Below are 20,241 nucleotides of genomic sequence, written 5' to 3'. Positions count from 1 at the left end.
AGAGCTGAAGCCAATTCTGTGTTAACTGATGAAAGGATATTTATTTTTTACTGGCTCTATTCATCAGCGTTTTGAAGATAAGATAGTTCGGATGAAGACTCTTAACAGGAAGTTGATTCATAAATAAATGCTTAAAATAAATTATTGACCCGCAGGAAATTAAGCGAATTTCTTGTCGCTGACTTTTCTTTTCAATGTAGAGCAGTCAAACGTTAAAAAAACACTTTCAGATAATTGAATTTAAAACCTGGGAGGTAAACAATGCTTGTCTGCTCATCATACATTACTGTTATTAATGACGGTCAATGTTTTAGTGTTGCCTTTAATACCTTTTGTAATTAAAATTTTGTCTGCAATGAAATTATACTTCATTAAATCATTCAATAATTTAAAAACTAAACTACTGATAAATTATAACATTATCAAGCTCCAATAATAAAAAAAAAAATCCCCCTTTGTTTACATTTTTAATACTTACTTAACATGAAGATTTATGAATGTGTGGCAGCTGCGTTATGGTAAAACCCACTTCAGTGTAACTCAGGTGCTGCTAATGTTGTTCTTCATCTGGATCGCGCCTAAATTTAGCTTCTCAAAATCGCCGCGCTAAGTGTGAGGGAATCCATATTTCCAGCAGATGGAGGCCGGCGTTGTTCAACTCTTGTGACTCATCATCCAGATGGATGATGTCAGTCGGATACGGAAGCTCGCCGGCAACTCAAATCTCTGCGAGGTGAATGTGAGAGCCGCTCCGATTCCTGCGGAAGATCTCGCTCTGTTTTGACAACCGGCGCTCATTTATGACCGGCCCATCTGCTGCCTCACGCCAGCAGCAGCCGCTTAACTGGAACTGAACATTTCAAGAATCTGTCTTTGGTTTCTACGCAGAACCAAATAACAGCACAATGGGTTTCTTTTTGTCAGCAGTGAATTAGGAACAGTTAAATCCAGTTAATCGTGTTCGGGAAAAAGATACAAAATGTGAATAAGAACGTGTGTTTAGCACATTTGTTGTCTAATGTTTGTCTGTTAATGCATAAAATAACTGGATTTTCAGCTCTCTGTAAAATCCTTGGATTTTAATGAGTTTGGTAAGCAGTTTTCCAACTCAATTAGTACCAAGCATTAGCCTGCTTCCCTCTACTCGTTTGAAGGAGGGTTTCTAGGATTGCTAATAGTATTGAAATCCAAATCTGTCCTTTCCCACATACTTGGGTTAATGGAGCCCTTGATGTTGCTCTGCTACATAATAAGCCTGCGTGTTCTGTACCTGTTGTTATTCCACTAATCTCCTCGCTTTACAGTGTCCTCTCCAGCTTACTGATGGAGCTTTAAATCACACACTCACCAGCTTGCTCCTCTGTTCAGATGTGAATAAATAAAATCAGCACTACGTCAGATCTTAACCGCTCGTCCTTCGTTCCTCCCTTCAGCGTTGACGGCGGCAGCCGGCCGGGGGAAGACGGAGGTCTGCGGCTTCCTGTTGGAGCAGGGGGCGGTGGTGCAGCAGGTCAACCGGCGGGGAGTGTCTCCACTCTTCTGCGCCGTCAGACAGGGACACTGGCAGGTGAGACGCGCCGAGTGGCTCTTCTGTGCCCGGACGGACAATCGCCGTGTGTCCACAGCAACCGCACCGTCTTCCTCTGAGGAACAGTGTGTGGTACAGGGTTACTTTTCACGTGCCGCCCCGGCTAATTGTTTGCTGAACGGACGCATTTGAGTGAGCGTTTGACGCCTGTCCTCCTCCTTCCCCAGATCGGCGAGCTGCTGTTGGAGCACGGCGCTGATATTAACATCAGCGACAAGCAGGGAAGGACCCTACTGATGGTGGCCGCCTGCGAGGGTCACCTGAGCACCGTCGAGTTTCTGCTTTCAAAAGGTGAGCCTCCGAACATCCGAAGCGCAAAAAATCCCCCACTGACAACAGATTGTGTTAATATGAAGTATTTGTTTTTGTTTTTATTTCAAAGGTGCATCTTTGACTTCGATGGACAAGGAGGGACTGACCCCCCTGAGCTGGGCCTGCTTAAAAGGACAGAAGAACGTTGTGCAGTTTTTGGTGGAGAAAGGTGCGGTCATCGACCACACGGACAAAAACGGACGGACTCCGCTGGACCTCGCTGCCTTCTACGGAGATGCGGAGATCGTAAGTGGAAATTGTTTAAAACACACCAAACAACCAGTGGTGCACAGAAGCTCAACTCACCACTTTAACGGAGAGCATCCCTTTGGCCATTAGCCCACACGTACCGCTCTGCATTAGGCCAGCTCATGACTGTCGGTGCTCCCATGCAGGTCCAGTATTTGGTGGAGAGAGGCGCGGTGATCGAGCACGTAGACTACAGTGGGATGAGGCCTCTGGACAGAGCCATAGGCTGTCGGAACACGTCGGTGGTGGTGACTCTGCTGAAGAAAGGCGCCAAGCTCGGTAAGCATGCGGCTGTGAGGTCTTCTGGTTTCCGTGTCAGCTGTCAGATAGTGACTAAGTTAGTTCACGTACCAGTAACCTGGTGTTGTTTCTGTAGCCTCCACGTCCAGCTGGCTTCGTTCTGTTCACTGTCTTCTGCTACCAAGAAAGCGACTAACTTGATTTTCACCCGCTGCTCAGCTTGTGTGTTTGTGCGTCGGCCGTTCGTCTTCTCTCTCATGCTCGGCTTTGGCTAATTTAAGAATGTGACTTTTCACCTAAATGACATTCAGAGCTATCTGGGGCTGCACTTATGTACAACGTAAATCAATGCGTTGAACCCAGACGTTTTCTTTCAGCACAGTTTAAAACTCTGCATGTATTTACTGCTGAAAACTCAATGCTGTTTCTTCTGTTGACACATGTAGTCAGAAAACACTTAACCCCCCTTTTGCATTCACAACAAATGACGACTCTTGCATGACCTCTTTTCTCTTCACTCTCTCCTTCTTAACTGCCTTCAATAATGATAATCAGGCTACAGAACGTCACCTTACGATCGATCAGGTACAATCTTTAGGTAACTTTACCTTGTACCAATTACCAGAGAATACAGTGACCTTCTGTTGTCACGGACAACCGCATCACGACCCGCCTCTCGACTTCTCTCTTTCCCCTCTTCCGACCACAGGGAACGCAGCTTGGGCCATGGCTACTTCCAAGCCTGATATCCTGATCATCCTCCTCCAGAAGCTGATGGAGGAGGGGAACCTGCTCTACAAGGTAACTGAAACTGTAAAGAGCATTCGTATGCCTTAATTAAACGTTTTTTCTAACCATGTAAGATGCTGTCAGGCGTTCTTATATGGAAAGGACAACAAAACAGATAACCCTTGTTTCTAGCTCGGGTTGAATGCAGAAAATGAATAGATGTGCATGTTCCGCACCACCTAACAAAGGAGCTATGATCGATGCCTAACATTTAACACATCGAGCTTGTGGGGAGAAAGGACAAACTTGCCGGGTGCTATACGTGTACGCATGTTATTTGCCTCTGATGTGTATGCGTGATTGATGAGAAGGGAGCGCTCAAGCCTCACAACAGCTTTGCAGGAGTATCTTGCTTCATTGCATTTTTGCCCTCCGTGTGTCCTCCAGAAAGGGAAGATGAAGGAGGCGGCCCAGCGGTACCAGTACGCCCTGAGGAAGTTTCCTAGAGAAGGCTTTGGTGACGACCTGAAGGCATTTAAAGACCTGAGGGTCTCTCTGTACCTCAATCTCTCCCGCTGTCGCAGGAAAACCAATGTAAGCCTCTCAAGAGACACTCCACTTTTTTCCCTTGTTCCTCAAATTAGTGCTGCTATTTTTAGCAGGATCCTTTAATGACTGTTTGTTCAAGGAGTTTTACTCGTCAGTCAGTATGAATCAGGAACGTTATGGGGAATCAGTATATACATCACTATTTGCTGAAGAAACACCCTTTTTTTCTTTTAAGGCTTTTCAATTCATACAAACGTGGCACACAAACCCAGCTGCTCACATAAGAGTGACGTAAATGTGACGTGGGGACAAGTGAAAATACAAATTTAACAAAGAGGCACCTTTTATCAAGTTGATCAACATATTTTCAGAATTTCTTTCCTTTATTATACACATCCCAAACTCATACTTTTGTTGGCAATTATTATTCCTGGCAATAGAAGCTTATCCTGTGATCCTTTCAACCATTCAGCAAAACTTTTCTTTTCACCTTAAACTTAGCTTCAGTTTTTTTAATAAAACTGATTGGGCTTCATCTTTTTTCCTGGAAAGTATTTCAAATGTCATGGAAACATTTTAGGCAAAGACAAATCGGCAACCAGGGGCTCGTGAAACGAGTTGAGCATGTGTGGGTGCGGGAAGCTTGCTAGTGTTGGAACAAGGACGACGAAGCTACAGTGGACTCAAATGTTTTCAATTCCTGCGTGTTCTGGCGGGTCGGCTCACTCAGTCTCTGTGACGAGAAGAGAGAACTCACTGAACAAAAAAAAAAATCTATTGGACCTGACATTTATTTACCAAATGACTGAAGGCTTTCTGCATAATTGTGATTACGTCCCAAAAGTCGGGAACATTCACCCGGAGGTTCTCTTTCTGTGTCGCTATAGCAACAGCGTGCAAATGTTGTTGCTCATTAGTTTTAAACTACAGTTAACTCAAAGTGAGGGAAACTTGTGTGCTGTATCGTTTCATCATCACATTGCTTACTAATTTATTGATTGTAGGATTTTGGGATGGCTGAGGAGTTTGCCACAAAAGCACTGGAGCTGAAACCCAAGTCCTATGAGGCCTACTATGCCCGAGCAAGAGCTAAAAGAAGCAGCAGGTAAACTATCGAGCAGCGCTCCAGCTCGGCTCCTGTGGTTCTTATTGTCGCTGAGTCATGCAGTCTGGATCCGGTAACAATGGTTCTCTTCACACTCTCTATCTGCAGGCAGTTTACCACCGCCCTGGCTGACCTGCATGAAGCGGCCAAGCTGTGCCCCAATAACCGGGAAATCCGCCGTTTGCTGGCTCGAGTGGAGGACGAGTGTAAACAGATGCAGCGCGCTCAGACTAAAGGAGTCGCCGGGGCGGCAGCGTCTTCCTGCCAGGCTTCTGGAGGCCACGAGTCGGACCAGGAGCAGGACAAGGCACAAGAGGACACTTCAGAGCACAGCCGAGCCAGGAGCACGGAAGGACCAACAGACATCCTGGAGGAAGAGGAGGAGGAAGAGGACGAGGAGTCTGAGGCCTCGCTGCACGACAGAGGAGGCGGGGCCTGCTGGTCCACCAGACGCTCACCCTCGGAGCCTGCCGACAGCAGTTCGGGACGCCAGAGTCAGAGCCCCGGCTCGCCGCCGGGCCCCGGCAGGCTCCCCCCCCACCGGTACCCTCGGGAGCACCGGGAGGCGCTGGCCCAACACGGCCTGGTGTTGCAGCCGACCAAGCAAGCCCAGATTGTCAAGACCAACCAGCACATGAGCTCAATGCAGGCCGGGGGAGGAGCCGCGGGGGGCCGCGTGCCAGGGGCCAAATCTCAGTACGCTCCCTCCAGTCCCTTACCGAGCCGACACATGTCCAGCGCGCTGAAGCCGGGCCCGGGCATCGACATCAGCCCTCTGCCGTCCCCAGCCGACGAGCCCGTGTACGGGAACCGCGTGTCGCTGGGGGCGGCCTCCACGGGTCACAGTTGTGAAAAGGAGAACCTTCAGTCCCCCCAGGTTTCTCACTCATCCTGCAGCAGCTACAAGGGTCAGGGGCAAGACCGGCTGTCTTTCCACTCGGCGTCCTCCCTGGACGGTTTGGCCTGCTCTGGTCCCGGACCGCAGGGGAATCCCGCGGAACCAGGGAAGGAAGCGATGGGATCACAGGGAGGAGGAGGAGGCGGCAGCATGCGCGTGTCCAGTTCCACCAGCAGCCTCGCGTCCAGCAGCAGCCTATCGGACAGCGGCAAGCTGGGACCCGATGTCCGCACCAAGATCTCTGACAAAACGAAGCACGGCCAGCAGGCCGGCGCCGCGGCAGAGTACAAACCCAGACCCTTCATGGGCGTAACGGACAGGAAAGCACGCTTTCAACAGCAGCAGCAGCAACACGGCTTGCAGAGCTACCCGGGCCTGCAGTCGGCGGGCCGCAGCTGGCTGAACCACTCGGCGGACGGCCTAGCGTGTCACAACATGTCGGCGATGGGCCTGCTGCCCGTCGAGTGCGAGCCGCCTTACGCCAAAACGGCGAGCACTTACCAGGAGCAGCGCAAGCCTCCGCCACCTCAGGGTGCCGTGGGCAGCTTGCAGAACGGCATGCACGCCAAGGAATTCACGGAGAAGTTCTGCCAAGTCGCCAACTGTTACAAAGAGTCCAAGCCGGCGCTGGCGATGGCGCACCCGTTCATGGACGGTAAAGCCAAGCCGCCCGGCCTCGCCCGAGACAATCCGGCCATCCACGGGGCGTCGATGAAACCAAAGCGATCGTTTATAGAGTCCAACGTGTAGAGAGGTTTGCTCTGCCGTTTTCGTACCGTCCACAGTGCACAGAAACAAAGCAAATTTTTTCTTTTTAAAACCAAACCCCGAGAAGAAGAGTGCGTCTTTTAAGCCGAATGAAGTACCGTCAGAAGGCCGTCACTCAGCCAAGCTGGAGACATTGCACTGAAGGAAGTGACAGTGAGCACTTTATACAAAATTAGGCCGCACAAGTGCTTTAACAACATATTCAGTGACGCATAGTGGTGGAAGGGAAACTGGGTTCATGGTGCTGAGAGAAGAGAAATGAAAGGACGGGCATTCCTGTGTTTTACGAAGGATGTTATGGATCATCTTGTGTATATTATATAAATATGTATTTTCCCCGTGAAGATCTATGTTAAGTGTATTGACAAATTGAGACTTGTTTAAAAGGTGTTAACGGTTAAAAAACCAAACATTTGTTAAATGTTTGTATGTTATATAAATCACCATTAACATTGAATTGAAATCCTTTCTCTATCGGCTTGTTGTTGCTGTCTAGTTTAATTTATTTACAGCGCCAATGGCTTCGTTAATTGTTAAAGCAATATATTTTATATAGTTATTTTTGCACAGCTTATGAAACATTTGAATGATTCTCGAAAACGTTTGACTGTATGCTATAAAAAATGGTTTTGGGGCGCAGTGCCATTTAAATATGTGCGTTAAATGCAATTGTTGCCATGTTTTCAGTATTGTGAGCTTTATTAGCCGTGATCACATACTGTAATAGAACATTACCGCCATAGCCACCATGGGAGAGAAATAAAAACCTGCTGAGGAAAGAAACCAACAGGTCCACTGACTTTTATTCTCCAGCTCAAGATAAGAGGAGTTAATGATTGTTGATCCTTTTTAGCAGCATAATGGATACTAAGATGTGCATTACAGGACAATGGGGCATATTTTGTTTACACTATGTGAAATAAAATGTAAAGTTTGATAATATTAGCCAGCGCTTATCAAACCTACAGTGCATTGATTAAAATGAGGCTTTTCATTTTGAAGAAAACGAACAGTGACCATTTATTACAGGACAATGGAAGATGCTTAAAATTAGAAGCAAGCTACTCAATCTATTCATATAGATTATTAGTATTGCTTTCCGTGATCGTATCATCAAATATAATGTTTCCCTTACTAGGATTCTTTACTGAGTAAATATCTTTTTACTTATCTGACATTTTGGATTCTGTGTCGTGCCGATGATGAGCAGCTCCAGATTAATTGCATAGTTCCTGTGAGCTTCTTTCTACTTGCTCGAGGTCCACCGTGTTATTGCCATCTTCAGAGACCTGTTGGGGGTCAGGAGCGTGGTCTGCAGCACCAGGTTCGTCATGGGGCTGGTTTGGTTTTTGCCTTTAATCCAGCTCTGGATGGATTCTCGCTCATAGGAGTACCCGTCTGTGGAGCGCACACACACACACACACACATTGAGACACCTTACACACGCTCAGACAGGTTTGTTTTCCAGCATTGGTGGTCTAACCTGCAGCAATGACGGGATCCTTCATCAGCTCTCTGGTGATTGGACACAGAAACTCGTCGGGGCCATCGGGACCACTCTGCTCGGCCCGCAAGGCCCGAATTTTCCTCAGAAGACGACCGCGGAGGCCCACGGACTCTAAGAACCAAAAACATCATGTGCAGCAAACTCAGCTTAGATCTTTACAATGGAGGCGGAACTTTAACCCCTCGTGATTAGTGATGTGTTGTTTTACGTACAAATAACATTGTTCAGTTTAAGTAGTTTTACCAAGAGATATTCTGGAAATGTAGGAACGAGCGAATCCTTCCTTCTATATTTCATTTGATTTTTATAGCAAATTACATGTCGTGAGTCCGTCTTATTGTAACCCTCATACGTGAGAGCAGAAAATAGAGATGGAGGAAGCCGAGCATTCAAGTGCACATGACTAAGACTGGGGCATTAAACTACGGTAAAACAAGGAGATGCAGCAGCAATTATAAACACTTTAAGCAACATCACTTTTTTTCTTGTAAGATTCAATCAAAAGGTTGATGACACACACTGAACCTATTGGCTTCCTAAATGCATCCAATGAATTGCTTGCACATAGAAAAACAACCCTTGCCAGCTCTAAAAGGTTTAACATTAGACGTTCCCACATATTTCATAAGGACTGAAGCTATTCATACTATACGGTCCACTTTACATTTAGATTGATAATTTGATGAGACGCTACAATAAAAACTGCAGAATGAGGCTGTCTCCACACAGACACTGAATTATATCCGAGAGGAACTCCCCCTCCGCCTCAAAGATTCATGAATATTTCATTAAGCAAAGTGAGCATGGATCTAATTTGTGTGTGTATGCACACAAACGGCATGCGTGGGACGTGGTAGTTGTTGGGTTACACGGCACAAAAAAGGACAGGAAATCTCTGTCCTCATTCTGTGGTGACGGAGGACACTAAACACATGGAAAAGAGATGCTCGGTCCAGCGGACGAGCTTTGCGCTGTGAGTCAACTTTGCTCTTGTTTTTTTTTACCATGACTACTGCCGTCCAATTAAAGCAAACAATAGCCAGAAGGGCGTTTTTGCTGTGATTAAGGGTGGGGCTGTGATACAGCTATTTACATGATTACAGGCGGCACAGAGTACCAACAATCAGAGCAGAGACGGTTTTTCTGGGCTTCATGGCATTCACGCAGTGGGTCAACTGTCTGCTAAGTTCTCCCCAAAATGAGCTCAGCTGAAATGTACGCTGCTGAAATGCTAAACGGAGAGCACAACTTACAAGCGAACAACTATCAAAATGAGTTATTTCAACGGAATGTAAATTCTGCATTGATCTTGTGCACAAATAATGAGTCTTTGGGATTTAATCATGTTTAGGATTTTTGCCTGGATTCATAAGGGAGTCAAAGGCGCATTTATAAAAACAATACTATCAATAATATTATTTATTGCAAAATGCTTTGCATACTCTTGAGATCATAGATTTGTTGGCAATAAGAATACGGAATTAATGACAATACAGGTGCCGTATATATTCATGTGTGAATCTGATACAAAGGGTGCCTACATACATTTTTCTTTAGACATAAACCTTTACACATTTGGCACCAGGGTTTAAACAAAAACGATCCCCACCCTCCTTCGCCAATACCATAACTTTCTACCAACTTTAGTCTTTTTTTACTGATAACTCAAATAATAAACATGGCGACTGAAACTTAAGCCAGAAGTCAGTGTGCCTATGTATAGAAAAAGGGAGAAAAAAATCTACCAGAAATACTTACTCAGGTGTAAAAACTAATTACATGATAAGCGACGTGCGCGTTGTCAGCTCTCACATGGTGTTCAGTCGCCTGCTGGCTGCAGTTTGCACAGTGACCCTGGACGACCCTGGAGGGACTAATCTTATTTTCAGCGGGATTATCATTGTTTTCTACGTAAAAGGTCATCGCGTTGGATACTGTCCTCGCAGCGTGATTTGTCATTGTGTAAGCGGATAGAAACGTTGCGGCTAAATCACATCGCTGTTTGGGGAAGAGTTGTGGGGCAAAAAATTTATAAATCAGAACATCAATAAAAAGTTAAAAAAGAAAAGAAACTGCTTATACCATGCTATCCAATTGAAGTGTGTCAGGTTTTAGGATCAAACTGTAAATCCCCACAAAAACACTGAGTCCCAGGGTCCCTGTGACAGTGTGTGTGTGTGTGTGTGTGTACTGTACTCTATGCATTATCGTGTTTGGACCTCACCGATTCTCAGCTCCGCTGCTGTTTCCCCGCTCAGCCGGTCGAGTTCTGCTCCGTCGATGTTGTTGGCTTCAAAGATGCCGGCAAGCTCCTGCAGTCCTTCCTCACACAGCCAAGTGTGCACATCCTCCTCGGACCAATCAGCCACCAGCAGGCTGCGGTGACCCGGCAACTTCCTCCCTGCAAAACGCACAACAGGAAGGGAGCAAGTGCCCTGCTATTATAACAATTATAACCCCCCCCCCCCCCCCCCGATGTAAACAAACAATTTCTCTCACATTGCACAGAAAAGGCCGCGCTCCCTCTGAGCCGATATGGAAGTGACAATTACTTTCCTGCACACGGATCCCTGACCTCTTACACGAGCGTGTGACTAAAGAAAAAGTCGATCCACTGGTTTGTGTTACTTCACGACTGTGCAGCAATGAGCGAGCGGCCGTCATTTGTCACCCGAGTGCCAGACGTTGTCTGCGTGGAGGAGAACCCTGAAGCCCGGAGGTGTTACTCATTACCAAGCCGCCAACACGTTAAGTCGAGCCCCCCTGATGCCGCCAGGCCCAACGATACTTTACCAATGTGTAGTTTCCTGTGGTTTCAACGGCAACCTGCCTGAGACCTGTACGTCATGTGCTCTTTATTTGGGATTGTTGAATCGCATGACAGCACGTCTGCATTGACTTTTGGATACTACTGCAAGATGCTGATATTTACCCTCAGGTTTTCCCTCTTAGGTAAGCGTGACAGAACTGACACTAAAGCAGAGCAGTGTTGTCTCCTTGTTTTGTAAAGTAAAGCTTTGCTTGCATAACTCAAGCACAGTTACAATGAGTGGAAACGTCCATTTATTGGGTCTGCACCTCCTCAGAGCCTCCCTGCAGACTGGGACTGCTCCGACTTGATTACATGGAGGGATTTATCGTATACATCTTTCTCTCTCTTCACCGTCCCTCAGTCCATTTTCTGTCATCCCAGGAACGTTTCCCGGCTCCTCCCCGGGGATCCGAGCCGTTTGTAAGCCAGGTGAGCTACGTAGTCTGTCGGTCTACACTGAGGTTTTGTCAGCGTCCCCCTTTACTCACAGGACGAGACTGGAGACGTGGAGCCTGGCCTGTTTTCCTTGTGACAATACCGACAATACCGGTCAGACGATATGATGTTTGGCTGCCAGCTCAGTTAAGTTTAACATTTGCTAATAGAAACTAATCACTGCGTACGGCTGTGACTGACGGCACCGTCGTTTGTTGTCGGGCGGCAGATATTATTTTTCTAAACCATGAGGGAAAAGAGGCTGCACCAATCAGAGTCACACCTACTGTGCCAATACGTTTCACCGAGTGTCTGAGCCTCTATTCAAATACAGAACGACACATTTGCGATGCACCTTGAACGGTTCAGCAGGAACAAACGGGCTGTGGAAAGCGTCAAGAGACGGACCGACGCGTTGTTGTTTTAGTCTTTTAATGGGATTTCTTGGCATTAGACACATAGTGGATAATGCCAGCCTTATCCTTCAAAGCCAGGCAGTAGCTATTTTCTTTTTCTTGGATCTCCATTAGCTTTACTAAAGTACCGTCGGGCGTCTATGCCTACATACAGTAGCTATAGAAACCTGATAAACACAGAGGAGCGCTGTGAATAACAGTGATGCTTGTATTTACCTTGGCACACGGTCTGCTTTGATTCAGCTGCTGCAGAAAGACATAAAAGAGAATACCTTCAATATTTGACAAGAAAGACAAGACGATTAAATGGAAAAAGGGGGAGACGGAGAGAAAGTAAAGAGGTAAAAGGGACAAACAGCAGATCTTCAATAGGATGGAATTGGCGTTGTCGACGTTAAGCGCGGCAGATGGGACGCTGCCCTGATGAAACCTCGAGGCCTCCCAATGTCTAACGATTGCACCTCTTCATTTGCTATTCCTAATGTTTTCTTTCATGTTGGGCTGCAACTTACTTCTCTAGAGAGGATTCACAACAGCTCTGTGAGGCTCAGCGGTACTTCGCCCGGCTGCACCAATAAACGTCAACGACAACGACTGCAGCCAGACAGCAAAACGCATGTAATGGGAGCTTCGCTGGCTGGATATCTGCCTAAACTCTCTCCAGGGAGGCTTTGAACCACCGCTAACAGATTTCTGTGATTGGGCACTTTTTAAACAACATTTCACCTGTTCCGCCGACTTCTTCTCCTATTCCCCACACGTTTACGGTTCGGTCCATGGACCCCGTTGCGATCCGCGGCGCGGTGGGAGACAGAGCCACAGTGGTCACGTACCTGCGGGGGAGGAGGAAGAGGAGCAGAAATGTGAAGCGTGCGTATAACGGGATAAAATCGGCACAGGAAGAGATCGGCTTTAAAAAAGGTCATCCTCCATCTACGCTTAATAAAATATAAATTAAAATCCAGTCTTAGATCGTCCTGTATCTTAGATCCTTTCAAGTGCTTCAAAGGGCTCAGCCGGTGTCCACCTGTGGTGCCACCTCAGTGGCTGTCAGAGCGCTGGAGGGTATTCTATTGCATCCCTGTACAAAGTGCTTCTGGGGGGGAAACTAATCAGGCAACAATCACATGTTTTCATCCAGAAGTCTGTGGTCGTTTGTCTGGTGGCTGCAGAGACGGCACAGCTGCAGGAGGTCCAGCTCATTTACCCGTCATGCTGCTTCAGAGTGTGCAGCAGGGATCCCCGGTTCTGGAAACAAAGCAGGACAGAACAGGGACCTTTGTGTTGTCTGTGTTTACAGGGGGGGGGGGGGGATTACATTATTTAGAAAGTAATTAACTGAAAAACAGAAAAAGCTATTTAAGTGTTTTACTTACCGCATCATATATTGCAACACTTTTATCCACCGAACTGTTGAATAATTAGAGGAAAGTTATTTGCAGAATTTTTATCCACGCTGTTGTTGAAACACACAGATGATTTAACGGTTTAAGAGAACAGATTAACCTTCGGTGCGTTTGAATTAAAAGAGCGATGCAAACCGAAGAGTAAACAGAACAAAACACACCCGCTCAAGAAGCAGCCGTATCGGTGCTCAGCAGTGGCATCTGCTGTTTACAGCACGGGCAAATAAAGAGCATTTCAAAACATGGAGGCAAGACTCATTTGAACCAAATAGACCCCCAAATGAGTTCAAAGCAAAGAACAAATAATAAGTCGATACTCCGTTGGCAGCACAGGGGGGGTTTGTTAGAGTTATTTAAGAGTAATGGGGCGATGCGCGTGGTGAGTTACCCCGAAACCAGCAGCTCTCCATCACAAGAGAAGGCACAGGACAGAACGGGAGACACCTGGCTGGTAAAAGTGTGCAGCAACTTCATCCCCCAGTCTGAGGACGACAAACACGCGTTTACTCAGGGGACGTCACTCTGTCTACGTTAACCAAAACATACACAAACAAACACACACAGTATAAACTGGACTTCTATGTGGCCTCCTGTAATTTGTCCTTAAATTGACCAAGAAACACTCTGATGCTAATAGACAAATGTGCCAAATAACCCTGACACACACACACACACACACACACACACACACACACACACACACACACACACACACCCCCACCCACCCACCCCGCTCTTCCCGCTTGCCAGTTTGAAGCTGTGCCACCTGCGCTGCTTAGGAACAGAGGATGTCTTAGGAACGGAGACATGCACATCTTACGACACAAAGACACACGAGTACGGAGTAACAATACATCGTTTATGAATCCTATGTGGAAAATTCAGCTCATCTGGGGCAGCGTTTAAATTGCTGGCCTGTAAATTAGTATAGTAGTAACTAAACCTCTTTGCCATTAGACTAAAATGTACTGTTTCCAGGCTCTGTGGGAGCTCCATTTGTTATTTGCATGCATATTCATGATGTGAAGTGCCCCTACCGCTCATTCAGGAAGAAAAAAAAAAACCCGTATTATCAAACCTGAAGAAATCAAGCTGCACACTTGAGAAAATGAATTAAATGACACGTGTAATTGAGAGGCGTCGCGCTGGGAGAAAAGGCTGCGAGACATGAAAAATGTGCTCAATCAAGAGCATTTATTTTATATATGGAAGCATAAATATATACTGCTGGAAACGTACATTACGCACCAAGAAGAATGCTCTATTCAGACGTCAATCCCAGTTTCAAAATGGACTTATTCTAAGCATGCAACCATATTGAAAAGATAAATGCACATTTCAGCTTTTGTTGCGAGCTCCTCCAGAGCATGTGAAGAGATACATTTTAAAGAGAATTGTTCTGTGTTTTTCTAAAAGCTGCAGCGTGATGAAAAAATCCCCACGGACCGCAGCGGGTCATCGCGTGGCGACACATAGCATCCTCTCGTTGCCACGGCGACGCTACATAGGAATTAACAACAGGTGAGGCATGTTCACACACTGACAAAAATGCAGCGTGCGGACGGACACTAAACGTCTGCGTGCTGCCGCAGGCGGCACAAGATGTGAATGTCACAGCGGATGTTCTGTGTGCACCTGATCCTCTGCAGCTGCTGTATTTCAGCAAAATGTCCTCGAGCGGTCTTTCCGCAGCTGATTTATTCCGCACACTAATAAAATTCCTGCATTCTGCGGAGCGGCCTCAAGGTTAACGCGGTCGGCAGGTTCTCTCCGTGTCGCTCTCTCGTGTGCAACGGGGTGAGAGAGCTCCGAGGGGAGGAAGCATGCAGAGGGGCCGGCCTACCTGCGCCGTCACGCCGGGAGACAACGCGTATCGTCAGCCGGCTGTCCTGTCCACAGGAGGCCAGTCGGAACTCCACACGGCGGCCATCTGCTGCCAAAAAAAACATGGCTGACTTAAACAACTAAAGAAGACAAAAGATAATCGGACGGACGGTTTACTTTTACACTGCATGTGGCATAAATGTAGTGTTGGGATTGTAGAATTTCTTTTAAGTTACTGCCAACCATCGTTAATTATTTCAACTTATCCGCGCAGAATGAATTAATGTTTTAAAGATTAACTGAAAAAAGAAAATGCTGTAAGATAAACAGTTTTTTAGATAGTTTAACAGTAGAAGTACTACGTGCTGAAGAAACCCAGAGATATTCTGTTCGGTTAACAGCAGGAAAAAGCATCAATAAATAGACATGAAAGAAAATCGTACCATAAAGTTTGCTCCATAAAAGGACTTCAATGAGAAATATTTCAAAGCATCAACAAATAAATGACCCAACCGCATGTCTAAACACCAACATTAATAAGTGAATACAAAATGAAAACATGTTTTGTGGTTGATTTAGCTGAACTCACCGACTTTGAACTGCGGTGCGAAGCTGCAGCAGGCGACTCCCAGGTCGTGGGCGTCCTTCTCAACGTGCAGGAGGGAGACGTCCGTGTCCCACAGTTTGAGGTCTCCGCGGGTGCAGCCGGTCACAAACATCTGGCCACAGGGAGAGAAGCAGCACGCCGCAACGCTGGACTCACTCACTGCGCTGCACCTGCAAATACAGGCAATGTTTGAGGAAGACTTCTTTGATCACGGCTCGGAGCTTAAAACGTTGAGCTCTCTTTGGAGAGCTGGACCCAGTTTAATGGGATCCAATAGAAACATGGTGGAGAGCCTTGAGGGTGTTCGTGAAAGCTGTATTAGATAAAGAGTTACGAAAAGACAGTTTTATTAACATGTGTGATCTCAATCAGTTAATCTCAGGAAGTTGTCCATCTGAAGTTCATTGTGAGCCTCTTTTCTTAAACCGGCCTCAAGTTAGCCAACAAAAGAAGCAACTAATATGGCTTATAGAATATTAGTTCAATTAATTACAAAGAACTAAACAAAGAAAGGATGCAAAAGTCAAAGAGTCATGGATGTTTTACGGCAAAGAAAACCTTATTTTTTCAACAAAGTCTATGTTTAGAACAAAAAGGTTCCAAATTAATATAAAATATTTGGCCAAACATGTTTCATGAGTTCGTTTTTTTGTTTTCTCATTGGTTTGAAGTGGGTGTGGCTCTGACAAAACAATCAATTGAAATATTTTAGAATCGGGATGTGATGGAAAAGGCAGTACGGTTTAACCAAGTAAGCCATCTTGGGTCGGAGTACCAAATTCAAGGAAAAACCTTCAATGTCAGGTTGTCCAACCATTCGCCCAAAAGAAATCAATGTCAGTCAAACAACTATTAAGATCATCCCATAATTAATTATCAGTAGAAAAACAAAGATGCTGGCTGCAGCTTGTCGGATTCCGATAAAATGATTCTGGTTTGATTGAAAATTCAATTTAAAAAAAAGCTAATTGAAGACTAATTTTGTGGGGCTCTGAAAAACTAGGGAGGCCCATTTTCTCCCGGAATTTGCTGAAAGCACTCACGAATATCCCCATTGATAGACAACCACATTAAAGCCGTGACTAGGCAGGAATGTGGCCCCTGGTCGCTCTGACGACGATCGGCACGCCGCACCTGCGTAAGGCCTTGGAGGGGAAGTCCCAGAGGGCCGCGGTGCCATCGCAGGCCCCTGCCAGCACCAGGGACGAGTCCGGCGCTACCGCGCATGCGCGGAGCGGACTGCGGGCCGGGTGCACCAGCACCGCGGCCACCTCGCCCGTCCCCGCGTGCCACACGATGGCGGAGCCGTCCGTGGAGCAGCTGAGCAGGTGGCGGCCGCAGGAGCTGAAGCAGCAGCAGTGGACGCCGTAACCGTGGCCCGACAGCGGGGAAAAGGGGAGCTCCGAGAAGTCGGCCGTGTTGTAAACGCGGAGGGTTTTGTCCCCGGAGCAGGTCGCCAGGAGCGACGGCGAGAAGGAGCAGCAGCTGACCTCGTCTGCGTGGTGCCGGAGAGTGTGGAGCAATGACGTCATCTCGGGAGAGGGAGACGTTCACTCACGCAAGAAACGCCACAAATATCTGGCTTGTGAAGAGAAAGGGGCGAGACGTTTGGGGACTGATGTCTGTCCCTCTAACGTTTTGTTCAAATACAGCAAAGCGTTTACTGTCGTCGCTTCAACATTTGGACTGTTTCTCTTGTGAAGTACTTCCGCTTTCAGCTCTAAAGTCCGGCTGTTATCAGTCACGTGACACTTATTGAGTCTACAATGTTCGAAGCCGCATATTTAATGTTATGTTTTGTCTGTTTAATTTGAAGGTACCCTGTTGACAAGTACAATAAATGCATTGTTAATTTCAGATCATTTCAACCAAATACATATATATTTCATATATCTATGATTAAAACATGGCCAGATTATAAAAATGCAGATCACTCAGCAGGGTAGTAAAAGGACTTAACGTGTTACTTTGAAAAACAGGTTTATTATATCTGTGCCATACACTCACTAGTCAAAAATAATATTCCCACAAAAGTTGCTACTCATTTCACAATATCCATAACACAAAAGAAAACAGTTACTTCAGGTCTTCTGACTTCAGCTGTCTGGAGATGCCTCCGCTAGACTGTGACCCACAGCTGGATTAAAGCAGTCTTACATCTGCCCACAGGATGTCTGACAGGACTGGCTGAAGAAAATGCTTGGAGATGAAACACAGTAGAAGCACCACATCAATTGTTTTCGGAGAGGCTCTTAAGAATATTACTTTTTCCCTACAGTATATTGTGCAGAACACAAATGGCGGGCACACACACACACACACACACACACAATAGAAAAAAAGCAAACTCCTCCACACACTCTTTAGACGTCAGAGGTCAGGCACTACAATATTGAGACCAGTGTTTGAGTGGATATTCAGGCAGAGTACAGTATAAGACATATGAAGTGCTACAATCATCCTTATACATAAACAATATTTTAACAAGACTGTACTGTATGTACACTCTATACATGTTAGAAATACGATTTGAAGGCATGAGTTATACCTCCTGGTACTTTACACAATTAACTCGCAGATTAACAGTAGTACTGTTGGCACACTATAGTCAAAGAGCTGTAAACGTTTTTTTTTTTGATTGGCTAGTTCATGGTTGAATGGTTCATAAAACAATCTTTTGATATATTTTTTTTAAAGCTGTGTGCCATGTCCTGCTTTTTTGTTTTTAGAAAAGAGTGACCCGAACATAAATACTTGAGAAAATAAATATGCACATGTACATTAAACTTAAGTATTGATGATAAAAAAAGAAGCAAAAGGTCTATGTACAGTGGAAATCCCCAAAGCAGAAAGGTCCAAATACAACGTTGATCCCAAGAGCCAGTGTATTCTGATAAAGAAAACAGTATTGCACTTTAACAAATGAACTCATGAAGTGTGTTTTCTCAGCAGTAGTATCACGTCTTATCCCATTGCACGTCAGTGGTATCATCACCTATTTATTGATTTAGTGTCACAGGGGAAGTATGCTATGCAGAGAGCAGCATTGAAAGTCCACCAAGCTAATGGTCACTCCAGCAGTTCAGCCCATCGTTTGTCAAAAAATGTCCTCATTCTGTGGCCGGCTTGTCCTATTTCGGAATCATCTTCGTTAAACTTTTCACAGTTATCAAAAACCAGGTTCACGTCAATGATGAAAGCTTCCAAATTAAAGTACCTGAAAATAAATAGAAAAAAGGTTTTGATTAAAAAAATAAGATAAGTCATGAATTCATGAGTCTACTAAAAAAACAAAACAGCATTTTGACAGTGACGCGCTTACTGGTTGTTGCTAAGCTTTTCTCTGATGGTGGAGAAGTCCATGGGCTTTTTGATGACCTTCCTGTATCCCGGGACGACTTTCTGGTTGACTGGCGTGAGGAAGGGCCACGCGTCCCGTTGGCCCTCCAGCTCGTCCAGCAACACTCTGGAGAGAACAAGTGAAAAAAAAGGTGATGTAATTTCAAACTAGTCACTTTAATCGGTTAGAAAACGTTTTTTGAAAACCATTTGGGATAATGTATGAAATGACATTGCCTGATAGAAACAATGTTCATGACTTCCAGAGGAGGTCAAGTGGATGCTGCTGTGCATGCAGCGACCATATGTTCATGCGTACCGGCACATCATCAGCCCATCCGTGTTACAGTCTTTGGTCGTTTTAGCTTTTTTCACACAGGACAGAGGGCTGATGTGCCTGGTCTGGGAGCAGGGGGGGCTGTCATCTCCTTTCCTCTTTTTGAGCTCCTTGGTAGCTTTCTTTGGCGCGCTGTTGCCGCTGGCAGCCTCTCCTTTGATGAGCTCTCCTACCGCAGATGAGTTACTGTTTTGTTTTACCTCGCTGCCTTTCTTCCCTCCTCCAGCTGTTCGGCTCCGTTGCTTCCGACTCCAGGCAGACTGGCCTCTGCCCTGAATGACATAAAAGCACAGGGGTCCGGTGAAGAGGCACAGAAAACATAATAATCTAATCAATTCACTGCATGTGTGCATTATCATATGATAAATGTGAGCTACTGTAAGAGTGGTATAGACAATCGGCATGCCGGTGTACCTTTGCTACACAAGTGGGGCAAAACCAGTCGCCGTCAGGTACCGTAGTGATTCTGGGTATCTGGCAGTAAGTGTGGCAGCCTTTGTCACAGCCGTCACAGAGTAAGAGCAGTTCTTCATTATCCCCCTTTTGACAGAGCTGGCAGTGCTGGAAACAAGTGAAGTTGGGAATTCAAACTGAGATATCACTATAAAAACTATAGGTATTAAGAAATGTCAGTGCAGCCAGGAGAATGAAATGATGTTGATTAATCATTGAATGATGTTGATACTGATACGGTCGATGCCTGACAACAACCCTTCTAGGCAGATTTATGTTATTTTTTTAATGCGTTTAAGGAGGTTTATGTACTTGGTAACAAAAAAAAGATCTATAATTTATACAATCTGTGATTATGAGAGACTGTCACCAACCACTTTCATAATGGATCGTTCCCAGGCAATGGATTTCTGCAGCTGCTGAATGCAGAGTGACAGCTGAGCCGAACTGCGGACTTCACCGAGGGCTTTACGCCACAGCCGCATCCCGGGCGCCACCTCCTCCTCACTGTCATGGGATCATAGAGAAAAGTGAGACGGTAGCACGCCTTCACAGCAACCACATATGCAGTATGCAGCATCCTCAGGCGGAATGATAAAAGCCTGAAACCCGTGTTTCAGGAGCAACGTATTGAATCTGTGTGGAATGAACCTTCCCTTCTCCACT

General features: G+C 45.9%; 3 protein-coding genes across 9 annotated transcripts in view; 1 reads left to right on the top strand and 2 right to left on the bottom strand.

Moving 5' to 3' along the window:
- The window catches only part of tanc1b (tetratricopeptide repeat, ankyrin repeat and coiled-coil containing 1b), a 75,987-nt gene extending 68,766 nt beyond the window's left edge, over positions 1-7,221 (top strand). For both annotated transcript variants that reach the window (XM_040202565.2, XM_078091119.1), the window contains 8 exons: positions 1,434-1,567; positions 1,756-1,879; positions 1,971-2,146; positions 2,296-2,428; positions 3,099-3,190; positions 3,566-3,712; positions 4,672-4,772; positions 4,881-7,221. In XM_040202565.2, coding sequence (XP_040058499.2) covers positions 1,434-1,567; positions 1,756-1,879; positions 1,971-2,146; positions 2,296-2,428; positions 3,099-3,190; positions 3,566-3,712; positions 4,672-4,772; positions 4,881-6,420 — 2,447 coding nt within the window. In that variant the 3' untranslated portion in view covers positions 6,421-7,221. The remainder of the gene's footprint in view (positions 1-1,433; positions 1,568-1,755; positions 1,880-1,970; positions 2,147-2,295; positions 2,429-3,098; positions 3,191-3,565; positions 3,713-4,671; positions 4,773-4,880) is intronic.
- Positions 7,222-7,432: 211 nt separating this feature from the next.
- LOC120834521 (WD repeat, SAM and U-box domain-containing protein 1) lies at positions 7,433-17,392 on the bottom strand. 3 transcript variants are annotated; one of them, XM_040202567.2, is made up of 11 exons: positions 16,581-17,392; positions 15,429-15,616; positions 14,859-14,948; positions 13,404-13,497; positions 12,986-13,019; positions 12,817-12,857; positions 12,336-12,442; positions 11,826-11,855; positions 10,171-10,347; positions 7,923-8,057; positions 7,433-7,836 (listed from the first exon to the last, which is right to left on the bottom strand). In XM_040202567.2, the coding sequence occupies exons 1-11, from the start codon at positions 16,976-16,978 to the stop codon at positions 7,685-7,687; spliced, it is 1,446 nt and encodes a 481-aa protein (XP_040058501.2). In that variant the 5' UTR covers positions 16,979-17,392; the 3' UTR covers positions 7,433-7,684. The 3 variants fall into 3 exon arrangements, with proteins under 3 accessions (XP_040058501.2, XP_040058503.2, XP_040058502.2); XM_040202569.2 differs by having other exon boundaries at positions 11,826-11,852; XM_040202568.2 differs by having other exon boundaries at positions 14,859-14,945.
- Positions 17,393-17,409: 17 nt separating this feature from the next.
- The window catches only part of LOC120834518 (bromodomain adjacent to zinc finger domain protein 2B), a 40,644-nt gene continuing 37,812 nt past the window's right edge, over positions 17,410-20,241 (bottom strand). For all 4 annotated transcript variants that reach the window (XM_040202559.2, XM_040202561.2, XM_040202562.2 and 1 more), the window contains 5 exons: positions 19,950-20,082; positions 19,537-19,683; positions 19,105-19,394; positions 18,769-18,912; positions 17,410-18,663 (listed from right to left, as the gene is read on the bottom strand). In XM_040202559.2, the coding sequence (XP_040058493.2) occupies positions 18,516-18,663; positions 18,769-18,912; positions 19,105-19,394; positions 19,537-19,683; positions 19,950-20,082 (862 nt within the window). In that variant the 3' untranslated portion in view covers positions 17,410-18,515. The remainder of the gene's footprint in view (positions 18,664-18,768; positions 18,913-19,104; positions 19,395-19,536; positions 19,684-19,949; positions 20,083-20,241) is intronic.

Source organism: Gasterosteus aculeatus, chromosome 16 (genome assembly GCF_964276395.1).
Source record: "Gasterosteus aculeatus chromosome 16, fGasAcu3.hap1.1, whole genome shotgun sequence".
In the NCBI taxonomy this organism is placed as follows: Eukaryota; Metazoa; Chordata; class Actinopteri; order Perciformes; family Gasterosteidae; genus Gasterosteus; species Gasterosteus aculeatus.
The sequence above is the reverse complement of the archived record's forward strand: the minus strand, read 5'-3'. Positions and strand labels throughout refer to the sequence as shown.

Bases quoted from the DNA above. Each gene is read 5' to 3' on its own strand.
- LOC120834521 (XM_040202567.2), bottom strand. From the start codon at position 16,978: ATGACGTCATTGCTCCACACTCTCCGGCACCACGCAGACGAGGTCAGC. The intron at 13,498-14,858 runs GTAGGCCGGCCC...TGTCGTCCTCAG, and splicing joins CTCCCGGCGTGACGGCGCAG to ACTGGGGGATGAAGTTGCTG. The intron at 12,443-12,816 runs GTAAATGAGCTG...CCTCCCCCGCAG, and splicing joins ACTCTGAAGCAGCATGACGG to GTACGTGACCACTGTGGCTC.